At 36.4% G+C, this 27,227-nt stretch overlaps 1 protein-coding gene across 8 annotated transcripts in view; it reads right to left on the bottom strand.

Moving 5' to 3' along the window:
- Nucleotides 1–380: 380 nt before the first annotated feature.
- LOC143273251 (sulfotransferase 2A2-like) overlaps nt 381–27,227 on the bottom strand; it is a 41,769-nt gene continuing 14,922 nt past the window's right edge. For 2 of the 8 annotated variants that reach the window (XR_013051180.1, XR_013051188.1), the window contains 3 exons: nt 21,388–21,482; nt 12,291–12,408; nt 4,747–4,885 (listed from right to left, as the gene is read on the bottom strand). Coding sequence is in view for 5 of the 8 variants with exons in the window: in XM_076571767.1 (XP_076427882.1) it covers nt 4,748–4,885; nt 21,388–21,482 (233 nt within the window). In the remaining 3 variants the exon portion in view is untranslated. The other 6 variants (XM_076571776.1, XM_076571795.1, XM_076571767.1 and 3 more) reach the window with 5 other exon arrangements.

The raw sequence follows: 27,227 nt of genomic DNA, 5'->3' as shown, positions 1-27,227 counted from the left end.
GGACACAAATCAAGGAGCCTACAGCACATGCAATGGCATCTCCATGGGAACCAATGCATTCTTCTCATCCCTAAAGGTATTACACACAGAAATGTATGTGCACACCCATGTGCACGATGCACACCTGCAACATGCACTTGTGTACACACACACACACACATACACACACACACACACACACACACACACACACACACACACATAGACTCACATAAAACAACCACAACTACTCCACTACTACTACCACTATAATTACTGGTATTATTACTACTAATATACTTTAGAAAAAAAACTACACAATTCAATAATAGGATATATTCTAAGACCATATCCACTCAGTCAACTGTACAATGACAGGAAAATAAACATCAGTGTCCATGTAAGATTTTAAAATTTTAAAATTTTATTTCCATGGAAACAGCCCTGGAGGAAAACCAGCCATTTTCTCCTGGAATACTTTATCAAAGTTTTCAGCTTGAGCTACTGTAAAGTGATTCTTCCAATCCCCAGGCACACCTGGAAAATGTGAAGCAGACAGAGAGATAGGTTAATGATGATTGTAAATCTGCTCTCATTTCTTTATTCACATGATCTTACCATCTGCTTAAGTAGGACCACACAGTTAATAAAGTACAACTAACAGTTACTCTATGGAGAACAACTTTTATGTTTTGAAAAGTATGCAAATAGACTTGTATCTCTGTGTAAGTAATGTCAACCATCTCTTATACCAAAATATCAACTCCACAATCTAACAACATGGACACTGCATCTATATTTTTAATGGCCATATTATTTCTCCTTCTCACTAGACATGCTTCCATCATACTATCGAGCCCAAGCCCAATAGAATTTCATATCTCAATTAACCAAACACACTTCAATTGTTCTTTCTTCCTTTTAGGGTTTACTTATAACTGTTCTGCAAACCATGCCACAACTTTTAAAACACCTTTAAAAATAATTCTAATTATGTGTCTGTAGCTGCATATGAATGCACATGCCTTCAGAGATTGAAGGTATCAGATACCATGGAGCTGGATATACATACAATGTTGAGGTACATATCAGTCATCTTGCTATTTCCAACAGATATAAGAGACACAAAATACTGCCTGCTGAGAGCCTCCCAGGATGCCTGTTTTCAGTCAGTATGGAGTTAGCTGATGCATGAAGATGATTTCACACCAGGTATTTTTTTTTACCCTACCTTGGTTCTCATAATCACATTCTAGGAGGTCTTTAGGCTTGGACTTAGATATCTCCAATAGTCTAAATTCACACATTCTATTATGTGTTCCTTATTCATGAAGTGCTGATGTGTTCCATATAGTCACTTCTTGTTTGTCTGTTTCCTTATTTGTGTGATGGTGAACATCTCTTTCTATCTTTTTCCATGTAGAATTCTACAGGCCCTATCCATTCTGTATTTTATTTCATAGCTGTGAAACTTTGATGAATTTCCTCTTTTTAAACATGCTTGAAATATGCATCTAAGATGTTTGAAGAGTAAAATATTTCTTAAATTATCAAAGGCTTCATTTATCAAAGTGTATCAGACATACAAAAACATTCTCAGTATGGAATTATTGAAAGGATTAGTGAATGAGTAAGGAAGATAGTGGCCTTGTTGTCATTTTGCTGATGAAGAAAAATTAGTACTGGAGATCTTTCCAGCAGTATAGTTATGCATGTAGATTTGAAGCCAAAAAGACTGACAATAGAAGTCATGTTTTTTTTCCTTTACTAAAATACAATATTTGTGTATAAGTTAACTTTAAATGCCCAGTGGTACACATTAAAGGAAATAGAATTATTGATACACAATAGTCAAATAATATACCATTACTTGCAATGTCTATAAGAGTGTCATCTATTAATACTGGAATCTATCAATGCCTATTGCTACTTTCAGCTTCATTATAATACTTATTATTTGGAACAAGTTGCGTTATTGTATCCCACAGCAATTTTGATCCTTATAAACCAGACTGTATACTGAGCTACCAGAATCTCAGCAAAATCACTATGTCTGCCAAATTGAATGAATCAGTCCAGATGAAAGAATCATGTTTGTGGAGGGGTACTCATGAAGTTCTCAGTCCAACCATCTCAAAATCTTGTGTACCTTTCATGCATGTATTTTTCTTCAGTGCTTCTTTCTAAAAACCTCCTCAAACTCCGATGTATCCAGGGTCAGTAAAACCTTAATGCATAGTGGCTTAACTCCTGTTGGAAAGGAACTTCCTCCTAGTTTCAGAGGCTGCAGGTCTCATAAAATGTTGTTGTCCATACCCTCCTGGCTTTTTTGACCTGTAGATAGTGGGCTTCTCCATAAGTCTTCCCTCTGTGTCTCACATTAATATCTTTTTGTACACCAGAGAAAATGAGTACTGACTCAAGTACCATGTCTAGTACTTAGTACTACACTAAATATCTACGGTGAACTAATGAGGGTGAAACCTTTGAAGTTTGTCAGAAGACATTTCCTCCCATGTGTCTTGATTGTGACAATGTCTGTATAAAAGTTATATCAACCAAACAGAACATCTCTCTGGTCTGTATTTCCAAAAATATCTAAATATTGAATCATAATGTTCAAAATTGTTTGTGGAAAAATTTTCAATGGAACTTTAAACTAAATTAATCCCATCTAGCCAGATAAGTGAGTCTCCTATGTAAAGAGTAGTTCTTCAGAGTATCTCTCTAGAGGCAAGGAAATGTATCTCTATGGTGTCCTGAGAAAAGCAACTGAAGGACAACAAAAATAAGTAGAGAGAATTCCTCTTGGTCAAAGCTAGTATAACATTTAACACAACTTTTCATACATTATGGTTTAAGGATTGGGTATCTAATGGTAAGTAATGAAATAAATTTTAGAATTAATCTTTGATCTACTCATACTTTCCATATTAAAAAAGGAATCAATCTAATGTAGGAATTAAGAAGATCAACATTTTCATCATTTTTCTTATTCTTTCAAAAAGGTTTCCCAACATATGCATCTCAGCAACTTCTGTACTAGAGTCATGAATCAGGTTGAGGGGTATAATGAAGTTTGTCTCCCCCTTCATTGATCTGGTGTCCTGTGGGATTCATGGCTTATACTGAGTTTAATACAAGAAAAACAATTTCTCAGAATAAAATTTATTTTCAAATGCAAAAGAAATGGGTGTCTTATATGATCACTATGATAATTAAAGCACATTTGACTTTAGGGCCATATCAGTTTTTTGAAATAACTACTATATATTTTCCTCCAAAAATGTAATACATGAAAATTCTATATTTTAGAAGAGACTAAACTAAAATCCCAATGTGGTTTCATTCTGGAAAAACATAGCTGGAAAAGAGGAAATTACACTTTTCCTCATGGAATTTTGTTCCAAATTTTAATTCACCTTCTCCAGTGTGTCTCAGATAAAACTTTTGTTAGTTTCAGTAGCCTTTCTCTATTAAACAAGCCACCTCTTTTTTTGGCATTTCATTGGAGCCATTTATGTACACATACTCTTTCATCTCTGCAAATTGTTATTCATTACAGGAAATCCAAGAATGGGCAATTTCTTTTCTTACTTCAGGTTCTCAGTTGTAGTACAGAGAACTCTATGTCCACAGAACCTGGAGCACAGGAGTTTGAAATTATGGATCAATGGCAGTGGATCCTCCTATAGGCCTTAGTCTTTAGTGTATAGATGACCATTTTCTTGAGTTGACATTTTTGTGTGCCCAAATCTAAGTATAATTTTCTCCTGTGAGGATACCAGGAGTACTGAATTAAATGCAATATACTAATGTCTTTAACTTACTTATGTCTCTATATATATTCCTGATGTCCTTAGAGTCTTATGACCTTATCCTCACATGTAGGTTGGAGATTGACTAAAGATTAAGGCTGAAGCATGTAAATAATTGGAAGAGGGAAATTAAACCCATAACTCTCTACTTCCTGCATTTATACCCAAGTTTTTTAGTCATCCCCCAATACTTCACATCTGACTCATTCCTTCTTCAACCCTGAGTCCCATCCTACCAATTATTCGTTAATTTGGTGTGGTGTATTCTGGCAGTCACTCCTCAACTCCACAGCTATGAAACCATACACACAATTTGCTCATAACATAGAGTGGTGGCACAGACATTTGGATGGGTATTCCCATTCCAATGGAGACAATTAAAAAAAAAGACAGTAACTATGATCATGAATCAATCCAAATTTAGCTTGAAAAATGCCATCATATTTTAACACTGGAGGATAATTCACTAATACTCTTAGCCTACACTGGATCAGCAATCCTGACCCGTTGAACATCTTTTTCCAGCAGTGAATGGAAGTGTATTTTGTGGCTATCATCCAATATATATCTGTGGTTCTTTCCATTAAACATTTTCTTTAGAGTTTAGGGCTATGATACAGATAGCCTAACAAAAACTCACAAAAACATGTCTCTTATTTTCCATTGAGGATATGGCACACAACCCTCTAAAATGCCAACATCATCTCCCAGATTTAAAAAAAAATCAATCTTTTCAGTATTTCTGAAGTCCATGTCATCACCACGGAAGGATTCCCCTCAAAGGTCTCTGAGAAACTATGAGAGATTAGCAATGACTGTTGACACATTCACAGCCATTTCTTGGAGCCTCATTGGAACAAAAAACCCTCCATGTATTCTTACATATTTTGGAACTAAAGAATTTCTTCACCTTTTCTCATGAGGACCAAACCATTAATATTCACATCTTTTCAGGTGAGACTAAAATTAGACATTTTGTTTTCTTTCATGGCTTGGAAGGAGCTGTATTTGAGGACCAGATCTAGCTCATCTGGCTCCAGTTTCTTTCCTAGGAAGTCACATATCTTCCTTATGGTTCCCCTTGTATTCTAAAAGAAGAAACAAAACAAAAATGAGGGTAATAATTAGAGAACTGTGAGAAAGCAGATGCAGAGAAGGTGACTACACCTAGAAGATGGAAAAAGAAACATGAGGAATGAAATGGCACCATGAAATTGAAAAAGTATTCAATAGGGTTTAGGACAGAAACAGGCTTTGTAAAGAGAGCAAGAGTCAAACACAACATTTGCATATTTAGTTGGCTTGCAATATGACTGATCTCTGGCCCCTAAAATACAGAAGCTGCGATTTTTTTTATGGGGGAGTTGACATTAGATGAGTCTCATATAACTTAGAATGTCCTCAAATTCACTTGGTATTGAATGAAGACCATCAACTTCTGATTATATTTTCTCTAACTGTCTATTGCTATATTCACAGGTGTATGCCAACCTACCTACTAAATGCAATGGGATGTGGGACTTGAGACAGTATGCTATTGAAGGAGTCCTACCTGGACTGATGAAAATTGCTGTGGAGACCAGACTGACCTCAAACACAAAGAGGCTTTTCCCCTTAAGGGCAAGCATTAAAGGTGTGCACCACCATAAGCAACCTGCCCTCAGAAGTTTAAAGATACTTACAGAAATACTTCTAGAAAGCAGTCAAGGTGAATGAAGGCAATATGCACAAATAATTTGATGGAGGTTCATGTTTATGCCAAATGATACTTTTTCCTATGGGTAACTTAGAATAACACAGATTTAAAACACTTTCATAAAAAAATGTTCTCAATATTTTTTACTTGGGACCACTGCCAATATTTGATTTTGTTTTGGAATTATGACTTCATGCTTTTACTTAGATAAGCATCAAATTCACAATTTGTTTACCTCAGACCCACATAGACTGGGATCACAGCTGTGCACTGCCACAACTGGCTCACTTCTAGGGTTAGACATAAGAATGCAAAACTTTGGAATAAGGAAGACTTTGCTTAGAATCCAAGCCCTACACATGGGCTTATAAAGGAATTTTTGGCTCTAAACTTTTATTACATATTTTATGACAGATTCTGTTAATATTTAATGTAAAGGTAAACAACCATGGCAATAACTGAAAATATTGCATTGAATGGTTGCAAAGGAGACTAATGGGAAAATGAAATAGCATGCAGCAGAGATGGGAAATGAAGTTTCCCAGGAAAAAAATTGAATTTTTTAATGAAACATTCAAATATTTCTCAAAAAATAAAGTATCTGATGGATGGCTTTGCTTTTTACATAGAAAATTTCATCCCCTGGAAGATAAAATCAAGAGAGAAAATTATTTTGGAATGATTAATTTTTTTTTGTTTTTTTTATCCTTAGTATATTTCATCAAATATTACTTTGCTGCCTCATGCCAGGGAAGTAGGTAGGCTGACCACTTATTTTCTCCTTTTCCTCTTCTCTTCTAGTTCCAATACCCAAGTATGATCCCAAGTTCTGCCACAGAAAATCTGTGACATCTCCCCCCATCTAGTGTGGATCCCAAAAACCTTCTCCTGCTATCCTGACTCTTACAACTCATAGGATTATCCCATGCCCCTACTTCAACTGGCCCTTCTTGGGGACCCACAGATTACTCTTGCAGGGAAAAAAGTAAGCTAAGTTTAGATTTTTGGCTCACTCTCCAATTTTAGCCCCATCCCCCAGTGTTATCCCCAGTTCTGCATCAAAACACCTACATTAGCCTCCTCCCTCTCTAGTGGATCTCAGAGACCTCCCTAAATACCCCTGCCATAAATCGTTGATTTGTCCTACACCCCTACTCAATCAACTATTTCCCATGAACTCACAAGCAAAACTGTACATGGAAGTAGTAGACTCAATGCAGAGCTTTATCTCTCCATTTCCTCCTCAAGTCCATTCTCCTAGTTTCATCCTCATCTCTGTGCAGAACACCTGGTATTGTATCTCCCGCAAATTCCCCAATATAATGTGTATAACAGAGGTCTTATTCTCCAAAGTTCCTTCTCCCTACTCATTGCTTTCCCCTCACCTCCAAATCATGTAGTCACTCCATAAGAAACCACAGGTCACTCTGACCAGGAAAGCAAGTAGGCAATCTATAGATCCTCACCTCTACCTCTATTATCTCAAGACTAATCATTCAGTTTCATTTACAGCTTTATATCAAAATTTTGCTGTGTCCTGTCCTCACTCAGTGCCCCCATTTCCAGGTGATTATCTATGCAGTTTTTGTGGAAAACTCTGCTTTCTTCCATCCTGATGTCCTTCCTATCACCACTCATAGGCCAGCCCCTTTTCTACGTGCCATGGAATGTTCCTGTACACTGTATAAATGATGCCCAGATTTGTTTAATGAAAAAGCTGTGTGGCCAATAGCCAAGCAGGATATGGTTAGGCAATAAACCAAATTATGGAGGAGGAAATGAAGGGCAGAGTGGGAGTGAGCCACTAAAGAAGCAAGATGTTATGGGCAGTTGATGCCACAGAACATGTGGCACAACATAGATTAATAAATATGAGTTAATTTAAATGTAAGATCTAGTTAGTAACAAGCTTGAGCGATTGACTGAGCATTTTGAATTTAATATAAACCTCTGAGTGGTAATTTCAGAACTGGCATGTGGGAGAGAAATGTTGATTTACATATGGCACCCACTGTGTGTCCCACTGTGTGAGATGTCTTACAAAGGCTTCTAGACACACAAAAACAGAGCCAAGACCAGCATTATTGCCACACCAACTCCAGTGTCGTCCGTGTGACATGAACAATTATGTCAATAATAGCGGACGGGAGATACGTGTCCTACGGGACTAAGCTCCCTGGAGGTCCCTGGCAGAGTGCCCGTGTTATGCCTCCTTCTCGAAGGAGACATGCTTCACAGATCATGAGCTCTCTGGGCTATGGGTTCTGTATAACTGCTTTTCTGATAATGTTCTAATTAATCTATAAAACACAGCCAAAATTAATGAATGCTTGGGTTGTGAACTGTGGAGGAAAGGGGAAGCTGGACATAGACCTTATTTAGATATAGCAGAATGAACTATTCCTTAAAGACCTCAAGCCTCAAGCCGCTAAGTAATAGAAAGTATAATAGTTCAGGCACTTCTAGGGAATGAACACTCACCCACTAGGAATCCCAACTAAGGTGATTTATGGCAGAAAACATTATCTGATAGGAGGCAGATAGTGGGCCCCTCTGTTGAGGAAGTTCAGCATGGAAAACTTAAGGACTAGAACAGAACCCTTTCCCCTTACAGGTGTAAAAGTACAAGTGTCCATATTCCAGCAGGTAAAAAGGTTTTATATTAGAAGAGATATATGGTAAAGAACTAAAGAAAGACTTAGGGAGGATCTGTAGCATCCAAATTGGCTAAATGGGTCATGAGAACCAGAAAAGTAGAAGTGAATAATAAACTAGCGAGCGGCTGAGATAAAGATGAAGGACACAGCTGCAAGAAGCCTACACAAGTCTAGGAACTGTACTAAGTTTAAAAAACACAGACTGCTCTTTGGGTCATAAAGTTCTTGTGAGTGAAAGGATATGTCTAGCGCCGATTAGTAACTGTGTGCTTGATGTTTTTTAAAGATGATGTAATTGAATTATTGCCAAGCTCTTGTTGTTCCCTGTATGACTTGATAGTTTTCTTTTCTGTATATAAACTACTGATTTGCAGAAGTAAAATTGCAGCAGATTCAAACCACTTTTGAGTGTGTTTGTTGTCTGTCTGTCAGTCGCCGAATCCTTGCCTTCCTGACTACCCAAGCCCTGATTCTCCTACGGTCATGGTACTCCCGGTGGGCCAGTCCGTGGCACATTATGATTCACGCCTCTCATGTATGCCACTATACAGAGACACATTCCCTGGCTGTGACATGTGGGCTTGACCTGAAGCATGACAAGTCATCACAGTTTCACACAGGATGAGGTACAAAGAGGCATCTTCTAGCCACATGGCAGATGGCAAATTTATGTTTTTTGTTCATAAAGACAGAAAGTATTAGAGATACACAATAAGGACATATTCAGACATAAATGCCTCTAAGTGGGTCGCAGCATGTTTGAAAAATGTGTGTAGGCATGGGAGAGGAAGAGAAAGAATAGAAACAGTCATAGACTTAATGATTTAAAAACAATTAAGTAAAATCTTTAAAAAAGAATTAGAATAATAAAAATTATTATAAGCCATATATAGATGTTTAGATTCTATATTATGTTGCATGTTGTGATTAGTTTTTTGACTATTAATGAGTGAGTGATAATGTCTCAGAGACATTTGATATGCTTTTGTTTCCACAGAAAATAAGAGCCAGTGGATTCATCCTGAGTAAAAAAAAAATCAGGTTTGATCAAGAAAAATCCACTAAAATCCTGACTACAGACATGAAAAAACAAGGTTAAAGTAAATACAAGAAAAATGGTGTGTATTTTACCTGCTCCAACATAAAACAAAAAACCATTATTTCTGGCTAGTTTGTGTACAATGCACAGTTTATATTTTTAATAAAGGTATATATATTACCTTTAAATATATCAGACCAAGAAAACAAAACAACAATAAAAATGTTGAGGGTGATCCAACATCCAAAATAGCTTTAATATTGCTAGCTGTGATCATCTAGCCTCACAACATATTCAAGCCAAACCTTAACAATTATCCGGATTTTCTCAGAGTTCCTGAAAGTTTACCAGAACCTACCAATCAGAAAAAAATAGTCTAGGAATCTAGACATACAGTCCCAAAATATTGGTTATAAATGTTTGTTTTCATTTAAGAAGGGTTGTTTACAAATTGAAATTGGTCATAATCTCTTTCTAAAAGAAGAAAGGGGATATGATATAGAAATGATAAAAAAAGGTTAGATTATTATGATGGGGAAAAAAGAGTAGATTATGGAATATTTAATCCCCCCCAAAACTGTTAATCTCTAAATATTTTATGTTGGAATGAATTTTACTTTATTTATACAAATATAAAGTTACTTTTGTTACAATGTATGTATACTACCACAATTGCTAAGGTAATTTTTATGCAACTCAATAATAAATGTAATGTATAATTAAGCAATACTGTTCAGTAGTCATCTATAATACTCAAATTTATAGTCTTGTTAGTTAGATGTTCTAGGTATACAATCATGTATTTTAAATAGATAGGCAATCTTCAAAACATTCAAAGAAGTACAAAATATGACATTTTAAATGTTTTAATAATTTAAGCTTTTCATGAAAGTGAGATATGTCTGTCTTGGCAGCACCGATCTACTTCAGAATATCAAAGAACCTGTATGGAGTTTTTTTTTTATATGAATAAAGCTAGCATGTGGGCAAAGAAGTGGCCTTTGCTTCAATTGCTGACAGTCACTGTAAAAACTGGATAGGGGAATACAACAAGTGGAGGCTGCCAAACTTTGCCAAGACAAGGTAGGAAGTCTTTCAGAATTCTCTGCTGCAAGTAAAGTCAGTAGGATAATCCAGGGCTGTACGCCAAAGATGGATGCCCCATATTTGCAGAGGATCTTTGGGTGACTGTTGATATAGCCTGATGTCCCTGTCATTGAGTAATATTTCATCCTTCTGGGATTTGATGGAGTTGAAAAATAAATATTTATAGATAAATATTCCTTAGTTATAATGGAAAGAAAATTAGATACAAAACTTTAGACTAAGATAAGTTACATAATTATTTTATCTATTTTTGCTATACACAAAAGGATTGGGTATTGGTACTGTAAATCTTAATAACTTTTTCCATTTTACATAGCTTTACTATGTTAATGTTAAAACCTTCCTATTAACTTAAACAAAAAAGAGGGAAATGTTGTGGAATATGTCTACACCCTGTGTAAATTATGTTATGATTGGTTTTATAAAGAAGCATATTGACCAATACCCCAGCTGGATAAGGTTAGGAGGAAAAACTGAACTACAGAGGGGAAGAAGAAGGGCACAGTGGAGAGACACATCTGAGATGCCCAAAGAGTAAGGTGCTCGAGGACAGGTAAAGCCACAGGACCTATGACAATAAAAAGATTAACAAAGATGGGTTAATTTAAATGTAAAAGTGAGAATTCAAACCAAAATTATTCAAAAGAGAAGGTTGAAGATATTTTATACTTATTAAGGTAAAAATTCACCATGATGATATTTCAATTCTTAACATTTATTCTCCAATGAAACGGCAACCATATTTGTAAGAGAAACATGACTAACACTTAAATCAAACACCAAATCCCAAAGACTTATAATGGGACACTATAGCAGCAAATTCCTACAAATGGACATGCCTTCCAGAAGGAAATTAAATGGATAAATAATGGAATTATCAAACATTATGGTGCAAATGACCAGGATATATATCTATAGTACTTTTCACCCAAACACAAAAGGTTACACTTGTTTCTCATTCCCTCATGGAACCTTCTCCAAAATTGATCATATACTCAGTTACAAATCAAGTATCCACAGATTAAAAAAAAAAACTTGAAATAACCCACAATATAAAATGAGCCCACTGTGAGTAAAATTTGCATTTCAGAAATTATAGAAAGCCTATAAAATCATGAAAACTGAAAATCCCCACCTAAATAACAATGGGTCAAAAAAGAAAGAAATATAATTAACACTTCTTAGAATTCAATTAATATAATTCCATGACCTACCGAAACTAATGGGACACAATTAAAGCTGTGTTAAAAGAAGGTTCATGACACTTAGAACCTGATAGCAGAAATTAGAGAATTCTCACACCAGAGAATTAATAGCACAATTAAATGCTCTAGAACAATAATAAGCAGATACAAATACTACAAAAGAATTCAGCAAATAATCAAATAAAGGACTACAATCAATATAATAGAAACAAAGAGAACAGTGCAAACCATCAATGAAACATCAAGTTGGTTCTTGAGGAAAAACAACAAGGTAGAGAAACATTTATCCAAACTTACTAAAAGGCAGGGAGAGAATATCCAAATTAACAAAATCAGAAATAAAAAGAGAGACATAACAAGAGACACTTATGATATTAAAGAAGTCATTAGGTCATACTTCAAAAATGTTTACACCACAAACTTGGAAAATCTAAAAGAAGTGAACAACATTTGTGTTAGATATCACTTACTGAAGTTATATGAAGTTCAAAACAATTTATATAGATGCATAATCCCCCAGTAAATAGAAGCAGTCATTAAAAGTCTCCCAACCAATAGTAGCCAGGAGTAGATTGTTTAAGTACATAATTCTACCAGATATTCAAAGAAGAGCTAATACCTATACTCCTCAAATTATTCCACAAAATAGAAATAGATGGAATATTGCCAAATTATTTTATGAGGCCACAGTTATCTGATATCTGAACCACACAAAGAACAAACAAAAATAGAATTATAGACCAATTTATCTCATGAACATAGATGTAAAATACTCAATAAAGTACTCACAAACTGGATCCAAGAAAACAAAATGATAATCCACCCTGTTTAGGTGGGCTTCATCCCAGAGATGCAAGGATGATTCAACATATGAAAATCTGTTAATTTAATCCATCATATAGACCAACTGAAAGAAAAACACCACAAGATCAGCCTATTAGATGCAAAACAAAAATTCCTTTGACAAACAGGAGCATCCCTTCATGATAAACATCTTGGAGAGATCAGGGATATGGGGACAACCTATACATACTAAATGCAATATATTGCAACCACTAGCCAACATCAAATTAAATGGGGAGAAAAATCAAAGCAATTCCACCAAAAAAAAAAAACAGGAATGTGACAAGGATTTCCATTCTTTCTACATCTATTTAACACAGCACTTGAAATGTTGTATACAAGAATATGACAACTTAAGAAGATTAATAGGAAAAGAATTGTAATGGAAGTAAAAAAAATTACTATTTGCAGATGATAAAATAGGATACATAATCAAACCCAAAAATTCTACCAAGGAGATCCAAAACTGATAAACATCTTGTGTGAAGTAGCTGGATACATTAATAACTAAAAAATTCCCAGTAATCATCATATATACAAATGATAAATGGGGTGAGAAAGAAATCAGGAAAACAACTTCCTTTAAATAGCCACAAGTAAGATAAAATATCTTGGTGTAACTGTAAGAAAGCAAGTGAAAAACCGGTATGACAGGAACCTAAAGACTCTGAAGGAAGAAATTGAAGAAGATTTCAAAGCATGGAAATGCTTCCCATATTTATTGATCATCGGCTTTAACATAGTAAAACTGGTCAGCTTATAAAAAGAAATCTACAGATTTAATGCAATATCCATCAAAATTCTAACACAATTCTTTAAAGATCAGAAAATAACAATGCTCAACTTTGTATGAAAAAATAAAAAGAAAAGCAGGATAGCTAAAGCAATCTTGGATGAGAAAATAACAACACTATCCCTGATTTAAAGCTATACCACAAAGTACTAGTAGTAAAACTCATATGCTTTTCTCATTAAAAACAGAGAGATTGTTCTTTTGATAAGATCAAGGACCCAGAAGTAAATACACACACCTGTGAACATTTGATTTTTGACAGAGAAGTCAAAATTACACAATAGAAAAAACAACATTTTCAACAAATGGCACTGGTTATACTGGATGTTTGCATGTATGAGAATGCAAATAAATGGAAATCTATCATTGTATAAAAATCAAGTCCAAGAAGATCAAAGACATCAACATAAATCCAGATACACTTATCCTGATAAAAGAGAAAGTGGGATATAGCCTTGAACACATTGAAACAAGAGACAACTTCCTGAGCAGAATACTAATTGAGCAGGCACTAACACTGATAATTAACAAATGGGATATCATAAAACTGAAGCGCTTGTGTAAGGCAAAGGAAAGTCTCAACAGGATGAAGGGCCATTCACAGAATGGGAAAAGATTTTAATCAGTTCTACATTTGACATAGGTGTGATACCTAAAACATATAAAGAACACAAAAAAACTAGGTATCAATAAAATAAATAATCCAATTTAAAAATGAAGTTCAGATCTACACAGAGAATTCTCAACAGGAAAGTATCAAATGGCTGAGAAAGCATCAAAAAATTTTCAAATCCTTAGCTATCAGGGAAATGCAATTAAAAACAACACTGAAATTTTATCTTACCCCTGTCAGAGTGGGTAAGATCAAAATTACCATTGACAGATTTATGATGAAGAGCACGTAGAAAAAGGGGAATGTTCCTCCACTGCTGGTGGGAGTGCAAACTTATGCAGCCACTTTGGAAATAAATATGACAGTTTCTAAGAAATTTGGGAATTGATCTACCTCAAGACTCAGTTATACCATACCACTCCTGGGCATATGTCAAAAGAACAGTCTGTACCACAGGACACTTATACTATTATGTTTATAGAAGCTTTATTTTTAATAGTAAAAAACTGTAAATAACCCCAATAGAAAAATGGATACAGAAAATCTGATATATTTATATAATGGAGTATTACTCAGCTGTTAAAAACAATAACATCATTAAATTTGAAGGCAAACTGATGGATGTAGAAAAGATAGTCATGATTAAGGCATTTCTGACACAGAAATACAAGAATGGTATGTGCTCAATCATAAATGACTATTATGTAGAAAGTAAAGGAGAAGCAAGCTACAACTGACAGACCAAGAGAAACTAAATAATTAGGTATGCCCAATGGGTTGGTATATGCATGAATGTCACTGTGAGGAAGTAACGCAGACATTGCTATTGGATGGGGGAGGGACTTAGAAGGGAGAATGCAAATGGGAACAGGATGGATTATGTGTGTGGAGGATGGATTGAGAGAGAATTAGGAGAGACAATAGAATATGGGGGCATTACTGTAAATTTAATGGTCTTATTATTAAATAAGAAACACAGAGCCAAATGCAGAATGAAAAGCCCAAGAGGTCAGAGCAGTAGTAAGAGCTGTGACTTAAAACCACCTTCTTACCCTTCCTGGCACTGTTGTCCTTACCCTCAGCAAAAGATCTATTGACTTTCTATTCTGCCTTCTCATTGGTTGTAAACCCAACCACATGACCTCCTCATCACTGCTTGTCTATATTGACCTCCAGGAATTCTATGGCTGGTATTGTGATTAAAGGTATGTATCTCCATGATGGCTGTGTCCTTGAACACACAGAGATCTTTCTGTCATGTGATCTGGTTTAAAGGTGTGTGCCACCACCACCCCAGATTCTGCTAGGGCTTGCTATTAGCTCTGAGCCTCAGGTAACTTTATTTATTAACATACAAATAAAATCACATTTCAGTACAAATAATATATCACCATATATCTCTGACATGAGATGGAAACCTAGAGCAATGGAAACATTCAGGAATATATGTGAGTGACCCAGTATCAAGGAATATGGCAGTTGAATTAGCCAACTCCTGTAACCAGGCAATATTTCCCACAGAAATACTGGGACACCAGCACAGCCAAAAAACCTTCAACTCACAATGTGTCCAGCCAACAAAATTTGCTTGGATAAAGATGTAGCAGAAATTGGTGGAGTGAACAAGTAATGACTGGCAGAGCTACAGACCCATATCCTGAGAGGGGCTCCCCTCTGAGGGCTAGCACCCAGAGGCGTATACCCCAGAGATTTAGGATAGCAAAAATGTGAATGGCAAAGGAAGTCAATGAAATGATATACTGCATTTCTCATCAATAGACTATATTGATGTCTGTCATCACATTGGCTTCACCACAAAGGAACTGATGGAAAAATATGCAGAGACTACAGTCAAACATTAGGTGGAACTCACAAATATCCTTCAGAACAGCGCAAGGATGGAGTGTAAGGTCCAGTGATATCAAAGATACCAAAAGAAAATCCACAGAATCAACTAACCTAGGCTCATAGGGGCTCACAGAGACAGAACAAACAATAGTGGACATGCATGAGACTGATATAGGCTCTGTGCATATATATTACATTTGTGTAACGTAGTGTTCATATGATAATCTTAATAATGAGAGCAGGGGAAGTCTCTGACTCTTTTGCTTCCTTTCAACACCCATTTCTGATATCACAATACATCATCCAGTCTTATAGATAAAGGAAGAGAATAGTCATCCTGCTATTTGATATACCATAGCTGATTGATATTATTGGGAGGCCCACCAATATCTGAAGAGTAACAGTGGAGGGGAATTAAATGGGTGGGGGTAGTGTTGGAGGAAGTAGGAAGAGGGGAGTGAGGGAAATTTTGATTTGGATGAAAAAAACAAAAATAAATAAATAAACCAAAAATAAATCTTGAAAATAACTCCTTAATCTAAAGAAGGAGAGGACTATCAAAGTTAAAAAAAACAGACAGAACCCAAAATAGACAATAGACAACATCAGGAAAATAAGTCTGTTCAGCCTTATTAATGAAAGAACTAAGCATGGAGAACAAGTTATGGATGGATAGGTAAGACCTGGAATGGGATTATCAAATGAGGAGGGGAAAAGGAGAGGGACTTGAGGGAGGGAGCAAATATGAGAGTGATAACTAAAATTAAAGAATACATCAGTGAATGTATGAAAACCTAGTATAATAAAAACTTCTTAAAATACATACACATATGATGACAATCTAAATAATATTTCCAAATAATGGGGAGGATAGTGTTCCAAATGACCATCTCTTGTCACCAAAGAAGCTTCCAGTTCTCCTATTGGGTTACATCTAATGAGTTCTTGGCCAAAGAGATCCCATGGGAACCCCTAACACAGGCCATTGCCAAGATTATAGGTTGTTCTCCACAAACTGACAGCAAAGACATATTGTTGAGAACAACACCTTTATAACTCATCAAACATGGAGATGCTGGTGATTACATACAGCTTTCAGCTCTGCATTCCATCATCTTTATTAAAAGATGGTCTTATACATACTATCAAAAGAGAAATGCAAACATTAATCCAGCCACAAATACTTTGGTCTACAATTTTGTCCTGCGAGATATGCTAAAGTCATGGTGGCACAAAGCTCATGGGAGGAGACAACGAATAATTTATTTTACTTAAGGCCCACTTCATGAGATGGAAACCATACCTGACACCGCTTTGCTGACCAGAGGTTAGATATCCTGGGGACCTAGTGTAAAGGTAAGTAATACTGATCTAACAATTTAGTGACAAAATGACTCCTAAGGATATTCGACTATGCTCAGATTTGTGTCTTGTTCAGCCATCATCAGAGAACCTTTCTCCTGAAGGTGGCAAGAACAAATAAGAGACCCTCAGACAGACATTACACAGAGTGGATATTTTGAACAAATCAGTTCTTAATGGTATGTTTCCACTAAATCTGTCCCTCTATAGCTCAGAGAACTCCTCAGAAGAAGAAGAAAGTGTAAGAGCCAGAGAGGAGGGAGGACATGAAGAGAAAAAGGCCCTCCACATCAGCATGAGAATAACACATATGAAGCCACATTCTGAAGCATGCTGCATTGTGTTCCATGTCTGCACCAGTTCTCCACTTATAAATTAGAGTTTCTAGTTTCATGATTTTACGGGCTTCCCAAGTGATCAAACATTGAGATCTCTTATTTTTGTGCCATTTCTTGTGATGCTTTTGTTCTGTTGATTTGTCTTGTCCAACTCTAAGATGACAGTATTGTTTCATCATATTGTATTTTATTTTGTTATACATTTTACAAATGAATGAATGAATGAATGAATGAATGAATGAATGATGAAAATCTAGCCACTTGGAGTAAAGGTTAACACCTGAACTGTCAATTATTCCTGCTGGGAGAGGGAAAATCAGGTTTATCCAGTGCAGTGACCCTGTATCTATCAAACACTCCAGGCCAGTCTTCATGTTCAGGTGTAATTGAATGACATATAATAGAATCCATAGTTTTGTGTGTGTGTGTGTGTGTGTGTGTGTGTGTGTGTGTGTGTGTGTGTGTGTGTGTGGCGCAGGGGGCGGGAGTGCTCACAGTTAGTTACAATTTAGTGTTTTACTTTTGTTCCTTATTTTTATTAGTATTAGAAATGTTCTATTCATTTTACATACTGACCACAGATCCCCTTACCACCTTCCTCTGACTCCCATTGCCATCCTCTCAACCAATAGTTCCATTCCCATCACCTCCAATGCAAGACCTACAAAGGGCAGTCAGCAGAGCCTAATATACTCAGTTGAGGCAGGTCCAATTCCCTACTCCTGCACCAAGGTTGTATAAATTGTCCCATCCTAGGATGTGTGAACTCTCAAAAGCCTGCTATAAAGCAAAGATGGTTCCTGATACCACTGTAAGGGTGCCCATTAAGCAGAGAAAATGTTATTCAATTCAATTGTCTTGCCTACGCAGAGGGCCAAGTCCAATCTCATGGTGTTCTTTTGCTATTGTTTTCATTGGGGGATATTTTTAAAAGGAATTTAAAGTTGACTGTATAAGGAAGAGGAGATGATTTGGAGGAATTGTGTGAGTGAAAGAACATGATGAAAATATATTTAAATTGCCATGTGTGGCAGTGCTTGCCTTTAATCCCAGCACTCAGGAGGCAGAGGCAGGCAGATTTCTGTGTTCAAGGCAAGGCTGGGCTACAAACTGACTTCCAGGACAGGCTCCAAAATCTACACAGAGAAGCCCTGTCTCCCAAAACAATTATATATATTTATATAATTGTTTTAAACAATTAAAAATTAAAAGAGAAATCAAAGTGACAAAAAGAAGTTATATCTATCAGTAGCCTTTGTCATCACCAGAGTCTACTTCTATAATTTTAGCAGTGGCTGTAAGACTGCTTCTCCTTTCCAGGTTCTGGCTATTGCAAACAGTGCTGATATAACCATAGCTGAGCAAGTGCCCTGGGTATATGCCCAAGAGTGGTATAGCTGGATCTTGGGGGAGATTGATTCCCAATTTTCTAACAAAGCTCCATATTGATTTCCAAGGTGGTATACAAGCTTGCATTCCCACCAACAGTGGAAGAGAGGTCCCCTAGCTCCACATCCTCTCCAGTATAAGGTGTCTTCAGTGTTTTTGAGCTTATCCATTCTGACAGACATAAGGTGATATCTAGAAAAAAATCATCCTGAGTGAGGTAACCCAGGCTCAGAAAGACAAACATGGTATGTACTCACTCACAGGAGGATACTAGATGTAAAATAAAGATGACTAGACTGCTACACAAAAACCCATGAAGGCTACCTAGAAAACAGGACCCCAAGAAAGGCACAAGAATCACCCAATGACAGAGAAATGGAAGATATCTACATGAACAGCCTGGATGTGAGTGGGGGTAATGAAGAACAAGATTAGAGGAAAAGAGAGCTTAGCAGAGTGTGAGGTCCCAGCTGGATGAAGAACAGAGAGGGAGAACATGGAATAAAAGGCCATGATAAATGAAGACCACATGAGAATAGGAAGAAGCAAAGTGCTAGAGAGGTTCACAGAAATCCACAAGAATATCCCCACAATAGACTACTAGCAATGGTCGAGAGGCAGCCTGAACTGATCTACTCTGGTGATAGGATGGCCAAACAATCTAATTGTTGTGCTAGAAACACCATCCAATGACTGAGGGAGCCAGATGCAAAGATCCAAGGTCAGGCCCAAGGTGGAGCTCCAGGAGTCCAATTGGTGAGAAAAAGGAGGGTTTGTATGAGTGAGAATTGTTGAGACCAAGGTTGGAAAAAACACAGGGACAAATAGCCAAACGAATGGAAACTCATAAATTGCCCCAGCCAGCAGGGCTTCAAAGGGTTCTCGACCACTCCAAGGATGGAATGATAGGGACAGAGACACAAAGGAAATACACCAAGTCAAGATTCTGATCAAGGTGCAACTTTATTTTTCTTCAGGAGGGTTTATATAGTTCCTGCAGGGTGGGGGGAGCAGGAAGCTGTTATCTGCATAGGGTGGGGCAAGCCAACCCAGCTGCAGGATGTTTGAATAGGATGTTTATACAGGATGTTGACAGGGTGAAAAGGTCAAGGGCTCTGACTCAATGTCCTTTTGCTAGGCAACCTGTCCATAAGATGTTCCAGTTCCCTGTCTTTTCGAGGGTCTGTATTTTTCCACTAACTAGAGATGCTGCCCTCGTCCCTGACAATGAACTATGAACCAATAGCTGAGGAGCCCCCAACTGGATCAGGCCCTCTGGATAAATGAGACAGTTGATTAGCTTGATCTGTTTGGGAGGCATCCAAGCATTGGAACTGGGACCCTTCTTTAGTGCATGAGGTGGCTGTTTGGAACCTGGGGCTTATACAAGGACACTTGACTCAGCCTGGGAGGAGGAGACTGGACCTGCCTGGACTGAATCTACCAAGTTGAACTCAATGCTCAGGGGAGCCTTTGCCCTGAAGGAGATGGAAATGGGGGGTGCGCTGGGAGGATGGTGGGGTGGGGGTGAGTGGGAGGGAGGAGAACAAAGTAATCCATGGCTGATATGCAAAATTAAATAAATTATATATAAAAGGGACTGCTTCTCCTTAACTAAATTTTTGAAGAATTCTAATGGTGGACAATTATTTTTTCTAACTAACTGTTTACTCAGCAAAAATTTGTTTTGCTCAATAAAATGTATATTTGATATCTTTATCATTGGTATATAAATGTGTAAATGATGGTTACATTTCACATAAAACTTTCAAACTACTTAAATTTTAGAGTTGCTGATCAAATGAGAATACTTTTTTTTGCTTATATGCTTGGTTTCATTATTATTTGCCCATCATTAGTGGGAATTTTTTTTAATTTCATGAAAATGATATAGAAAAATGAACTTCAAAATTATTTTCATTTGTAGTCTTTTGAAACAAGGTCTCTTGTACCCAAGGTTGGCCTCAAACACACCAGACAAACAAGGATGGCCTGTAGTTCTGAATCAGTCTCTACCTCTCAGTGCAAGGTTTACAATCATGTGACACCCTGCCAAGATAAGTCTTTTTTTAATTTTTAAAGTAAGAGATATTTATGACATGCACATATTACTCAAACATATTTATGACTTTCAGTGGGACATTTCAATGAAATGAAACCTGCAAATTAACATAAGGGTGTGGCCTATCAGAATATTTAGATACATTTCATTACTTAGAGTTGAAACATTTTAGATATTCTCTTCTAAGAATATTGAAATTTCACCATGCAGAAACCCTCAGTACTTCAGAGCACAGGACACCTTCCTCCTGAAAGATTGAATGCCTTTGTCCCTCTTCTTTCATGAAAGGGAGATGGCATACATTTCGGCACACCAGTGGTATGACACTGTTTACCCCTTCTCCACTACCACTGGGTTATCAGCTGTATCAAAATTGTTGCATAGACAGAATTGAAACACCACTAGAACAAGTTTGAGCTCCCCCAATCTACTTCAGGGTCAAGTAGGGTGGGCTAGGAGGCTGGAGAGTAAATGACAGACCACTGTAATAAAGGAAATAGGGTATAATCTCACATTTAGTGACTCTTCATGATTCTACCAGTGATAGAGAAGGTGGAATAGGGATACAGAACAATGTGGGGTGCTGCATGTTGTGAACTGCTAAAGGATTTTGTGATTTCTGAAAGAATAAGAGTTACCTTTTTCATGTCTTCATAGCTCAGTAACAGGAAGTTGTCATTTTCTCTCATAGACAGCCAGTCACGGGTGTGCTCAAACCATGATCCATATGGCACTGTGTGAAAGGGGAAGGAAATTATTGATTACAAAGAATAAAATTATGTTCTGTCTATTATTATTCACTTTCCTCAAATGGCAGACAACTTTACTAAGAAAAACAAAATCAGTATTTACTGCATTTAATGTGATATTTTATGTAGCCATATCAGAGGAGCAGTAGGTAGCAACTGAAGATCAGTAGGTTGGTCCACCAGGAAGGAAAGTTCTAATGGGTGAGTCTCAGAGAAATAAGGCCCCAAAGACTTTGGATCTAGAATGTCTTCTGCTAATGCTGAACCTTAACATTTATGCCACTGCTATTTTCTTGTGGTATCTAGCATGGTGTGAATGCATGCAGGAAGATCCCCACTTCCCTTAATTTATTAAGACTATCTCTGGGAAATATCTCATTCTAGTGGGCATTTTTATTTGTGGATTATTATAAAAATGATTTCCTATTAAACTATTCTGTTTAAAGCAATGATTTTATACAAAATAACAGTGTCAGTTTAAATGGGATTTTGGTTATTTGTGTTCTTTAATAAATAGAGTAATTGATTATGACAGAGTTTAGTTTAGTGGGGAAACTAATAAAGTCAAAAGCAAGATATGGCTTTTCCCTTCCTCATGATAAATCCTGCCCAGGATTGAAAACAAGCAGAAGGAATTTTCACATATCAAGTTTCATTTGTGGTTCCATATGGATTGTGGTTTAGACTAATGATTAAGGAAAACAATTGGGTTGAAGAATATTGTTTTAAAGTATGGTAATTTTTTATGTTGCATTTATTAACTCTGTGAAGTTATATTATGGTACCTGTCTAAACACCTGATGGTCGAATAAAGATCTGAAGGCAAGAATAAGGCATGAGAAAGGACAGAAGGGGCTGGCAGGCAAGAATATGTAGAATTCTGGTAGCAAAACAGATCAATGAATGAGAGAGAAGAAGGAGTACATCAAAGCCAGCCAACCAGATACACAGCCAGTGCCAGAAAGAGTAAGAGTAAGACTAAGATTTACACATGTAAGAGAATGGGAAAATCCCAGAGGCAAAATGTAGATGATATTATTTAAATTAAGGAAAGCTTGCAAGTTACAAGTCAAACTAAGCCCATGTATTTACAAATAAGAATAAGCCTCTTGTGTGATACATTTTGGAGCTGGGTGGTAGACTACCCAAAAGAGTAAAAAATGAAGAAAAACAAAATTGTGTCCCAGAAGTTAAGCTAGCTCAAGTTCTTTTAATCTTAATGTTGAAAGATGTGACATGGGCTTCAGTGTGCATCATAGCTAAAACAAAGCTTTCAATATGACTTACAGATAGGATAAGATATTTCTGTTAATAATTTGAGGTGAAAAACCTGGAGAAACCATCTAAAGTTTAGAAAGGCACATAGTTGAGTGAGGGACTCATTGAGGTCAAGAAATAAGAACAAACTAGCCAAGTTATTATTTGTGGATGGATATTTCTTGTTAGGATGGTTTGGCAATCCAAGATGATGATTAATTTCTTAGTCCTTAAATCCTGATAATTAATTCAAAAACAGTGATTAATTAATGTCCATTTATGCCCTCTGTTTCCTGATACAAAAAGCAATTGATGAATGAAAACACAATCTGAGATTTTAAAAGACAAATGAAAACATAATCTGAGTATATAAAAGATAGAAGAGTGATTATTTTTTATAAATAATAATTTAGGTTTGTGTTTCTTTTAAGATTGTTGATAAGGTTACCATTTCAGATAAGTAATAAAATCATTGTTACTTCCTTTGTAACACAAAATTCAGCCTGGCAGTAAAAGAATGGCTGAGAAATATATCTTACTGGCTTATATTCTGTTAATCTGAACCAAGTTGCTTGGATAAGAATGTATTTTGTTTCTTGGCATAATTTGTTTTACATCCATAATATGTAGAATGTTTAATCATTTGAGGGATATTGGAAATCATGTTTTCTAACTGTATTCATTGTAGTTGAAAAATAGAATGTATCCACATTGTAAGGTTTATATTGCCTGAGAGATTTTGTTCAGATATATAAGCTGTAAGAGAAATATCGAGGAAGTACAGAGAAAATAATGGAGAAATATAAATGTTTGTGCATGTTTTTTCCTTTTGTTGGCCCCAGAGAGTTAAATTTTGTCCTCTCTCTGGCCCCAGCAAATTATGTTTTACACCCTCAGATAAAGAAGTCAAGTTAAGTGATTAGTTTATTGACTCCAAGGCTTCCCCTTCAATCCTGAGCTTCTGAAGTCTGGTCATCATTTCAATGATGTCATTTGCCACACACACAAAGTTAGTAAGCAGATAAAATCCAGTTCATTAGTGAACTCATCACCTCACCGATTTACTACGGATGCCATGAGGAGACATCCAATTGGCAAGTAGCAGTGACAAAGGCATGAGTTGTTGAAAGGTGATCACAATAGTACATGAAGCCAGAGGATTCTGAGCATGTCCAGGTTGCGACTTTTTATTACCATCATGTCTGGAGAACTCTATTAATCTTTTCAGAGGGAGATCTCTTCCCACTAACATTCACCACTAAAGTTCCACAACTTGTGAATAGTGACTCCTTAAGACCAAAGACACCAAAACATAGACAACTAGAAATGGTCAAGGCATAGCCTTCCATATTCAACCCAATGCTTCATTTACATCCTAGTACTACTGTGATGTGTTTTCAATAGTCAGAGTGTACTAACTGTTTCTGGTCTACTTGTGCTAACTCTTCCTGCCTCACCCTCCATTACAGGCTTGTATTGTTCCTCATTATCTCAAGAACCAAATGAATCAAGTCAGGAGAGAAGATAAGACTTAAGCCAGTACCAGAGAAGAAGGATACATGAATTCGATGAATCTAAGAATTGATTGAAACCTGCTGGTGATAAATATCTACAGAGAATGTGTAGCAATAAAGTAAATTGCATAATATATGAGAGAATTAAGTCACTTAAAGAGATTGAAAGCTGGGCTCATGTGATAGCTCAATGGAAATCAATTGCCTTGTTTGTCATAAGACCTGAGTTTTGATCCTCAAAAACCATTCAAACATGGTGATGCAGCCTGATTTTTAAACCTAGTAACCCTTCAATGACATGAGAGTTGGTGACAGGAGATTGCCTACAAGCTTAGGACCTGCCAATTTGCCACACACAGGGATGAACAAGAAGAAGATTGTCTCAAACAAGATAGAAATCCTGGTTCAACACCTGATATTATCATCTGTCTTTAGCATAAGAACACCTAAATTCTCACATTTGCATACACATCATCATAAACACAAGTACATAAGTGCATAAAAGGAAAAGCTAGAAGCCAAGTGAAATGTTGTGTCACACATATGTAATGCCAAATGTAAGAAGGGAGAGCACAAGTACCAGGGATTCAATGTGATTTTCAATTACATAATGAATTTCTTGTCAACTTGGGATACAATAGATCCTGTCTCAAAACACAAAAAAAGACAGCATCTTAGTGAGTGCACCAAAAATAATCCAGTGATAAATACTGATAATAATTAATACCATTTCTGCTTTGGAAGTTGTTTTAAAAGGTATTTGTTTGGGGACATGAATTACAAAGTGTATGCCAACAAGGCTGTAGTTGGAAGATTTCCTGTGTCCTGACCTGCTGGCAGTAGGGACACATCCCACATACTTGTATCTCCCAAGTAAACACACAAAGCTTATATTAATTATAAGTGCATGGTCATGGCTCACACTTTTTGCTAGCTATTTTTTATATCTTAAATTATTCCATAAATATTAATCTATGTATCTTTATATGTTATTGGCTTTATCTGCATCCCAATACATGTACCTCCTTGAACAGCTCAGTGGCATCTCTTCTTGTCTCTCTCTTTGAACTTTCTGCCTGCTTCTAAGCTGCCTTGCCATGGGCCAAATACCTTTATTTATCAACCAATCAGAGCAAAACTTATTCACAGCATACAGAAAGACATTTCCCGATCACAAGGCTGTCCTCAATCTTAGTAAGTAAACAAGGATGGCCTTGAATTTTTTATCAATTCTTCTCCACCCAATTAATACTTACATCATCCTACTCAGCCTGTAAATATATATTATTTGCTAATATTTCAATAGATAGGTATCAAATTATGAGACCTAGTGGCTATATATACAACAAACAACAACAGAATTTTAGTGTCAGTGGTGAGTAATATTCAATAACCAGTCAAGTAAATACTTGCCAAATGAAAAACTTCTGGAGGAAGTCTGAAAGCTCCAGTTACAAATATATAAAGAATGGCAACTGATAATATGACAGAAAGGAAGATTCCCATCAATAAAGCAACCTGTTGAGTGAAATCAAATGAAGGTATGTATCAAGGTTTTATGACCACATTGATAATTATATTAATGACCAGAGTGAGGTAAAAGTGAACTGGTAGAGAGAGAGGGATATGGGGGAAGTGGAGAGAGAGAGCAGTAAAAGGAGAGAGAGACTGGGGATTGTAAACATGTATATTTGGAGAATATACAAATCTCTAGAAACTTGTAGTTAAAGAAACAAATTTTAAATGGTTTATTGTAATTTTATTTTTGTATGTTTATGCATTCTTATGTGAGTACAAGTCTGTGAGTGTGTGTCTACAGAGGTGAGAGTGTTGGTTTCCCCCAAAGCTAGAGTTACAGGAAGTAGAGAGCCACTCTATGAGAGTTCTGGAAAACAAAACACCTTCTTTTAAAAATCATTAAGTTCTTTTGGCCATTGCCATCTGTTATACTCCTATGATAATATAATTTTAAAGAATAATTCGCCGGGCGGTGGTGGCGCACGCCTTTAATCCCAGCACTCGGGAGGCAGAGCCAGGCGGATCTCTGTGAGTTCGAGGCCAGCCTGGGCTACCAAGTGAGCTCCAGGAAAGGCGCAAAGCTACGCAGAGAAACCCTGTCTCGAAAAACCAAAAAAAAAAAAAAAAAAAAAAAAAAAAAAAAAAAAAAAAGAATAATTCATACTGTACAATGAAAAGTATAAAGTAGCACAAAATGATCTCCACAACAAATACACTGTAAATGAATTAAATAGTGATATAAAAAGAAATGGTAGGATAATGATATGACAGTGGGTAAAATGCTTATTATATAAACCTGCTGACCAAACCTCAGTCTCTGTAAACCATATAAATTAGAAATGGACAACTGACTCCACAAGGTTTTCCTCAAGTTCTTCCAAATGTTCAGTGAGATGTGTGTAACCACACAGATATGCACACACATACAGTAGATCACAATAAATCAGAAAAATTTAAAAGAAAAATATATCACTGTGTGAAGGCAAGGTGAAAGATGTGGGACAATGCAACAAGAACTAAGATAATATAAGATAAGGATATGAGTGGAAATTCCAAGATATCTGTCATTCTATGGAAAAACAAATCTAAGAGATGTTATATTAAAATTACCTACTGTTAACTTGCTACAACCTATAACACCTATAACTGCCTTGGAACAGATTTTTATTGAGGAATTATCTAGATCACAAAAGCCTGTGGGTATGTCAATGAAAGATTGTTGTGATTGTTAATTGATAATGTAAAAGGTGAAGGGTTATTGTAGCAGCCCCATTTTTCTACTCAGGTGGGTTCAGGAAAGCATAAGGTAAGAGAATATTAACTGAGAACAAGAAAGCAAGGGCAAGCATATTTATTGTCTCTCTACTCTTGTCTCTGAACACAATGCCTTAACTACCTGCCTAGGCTTCTCCTCAAAAATAAACTGTAACTTGGAGTTGT

This window comes from Peromyscus maniculatus, chromosome 1 (assembly GCF_049852395.1).
Source record: "Peromyscus maniculatus bairdii isolate BWxNUB_F1_BW_parent chromosome 1, HU_Pman_BW_mat_3.1, whole genome shotgun sequence".
Lineage (NCBI taxonomy): Eukaryota > Metazoa > Chordata > Mammalia > Rodentia > Cricetidae > Peromyscus > Peromyscus maniculatus.
This window is presented reverse-complemented; position numbering and strand designations above follow the sequence as displayed.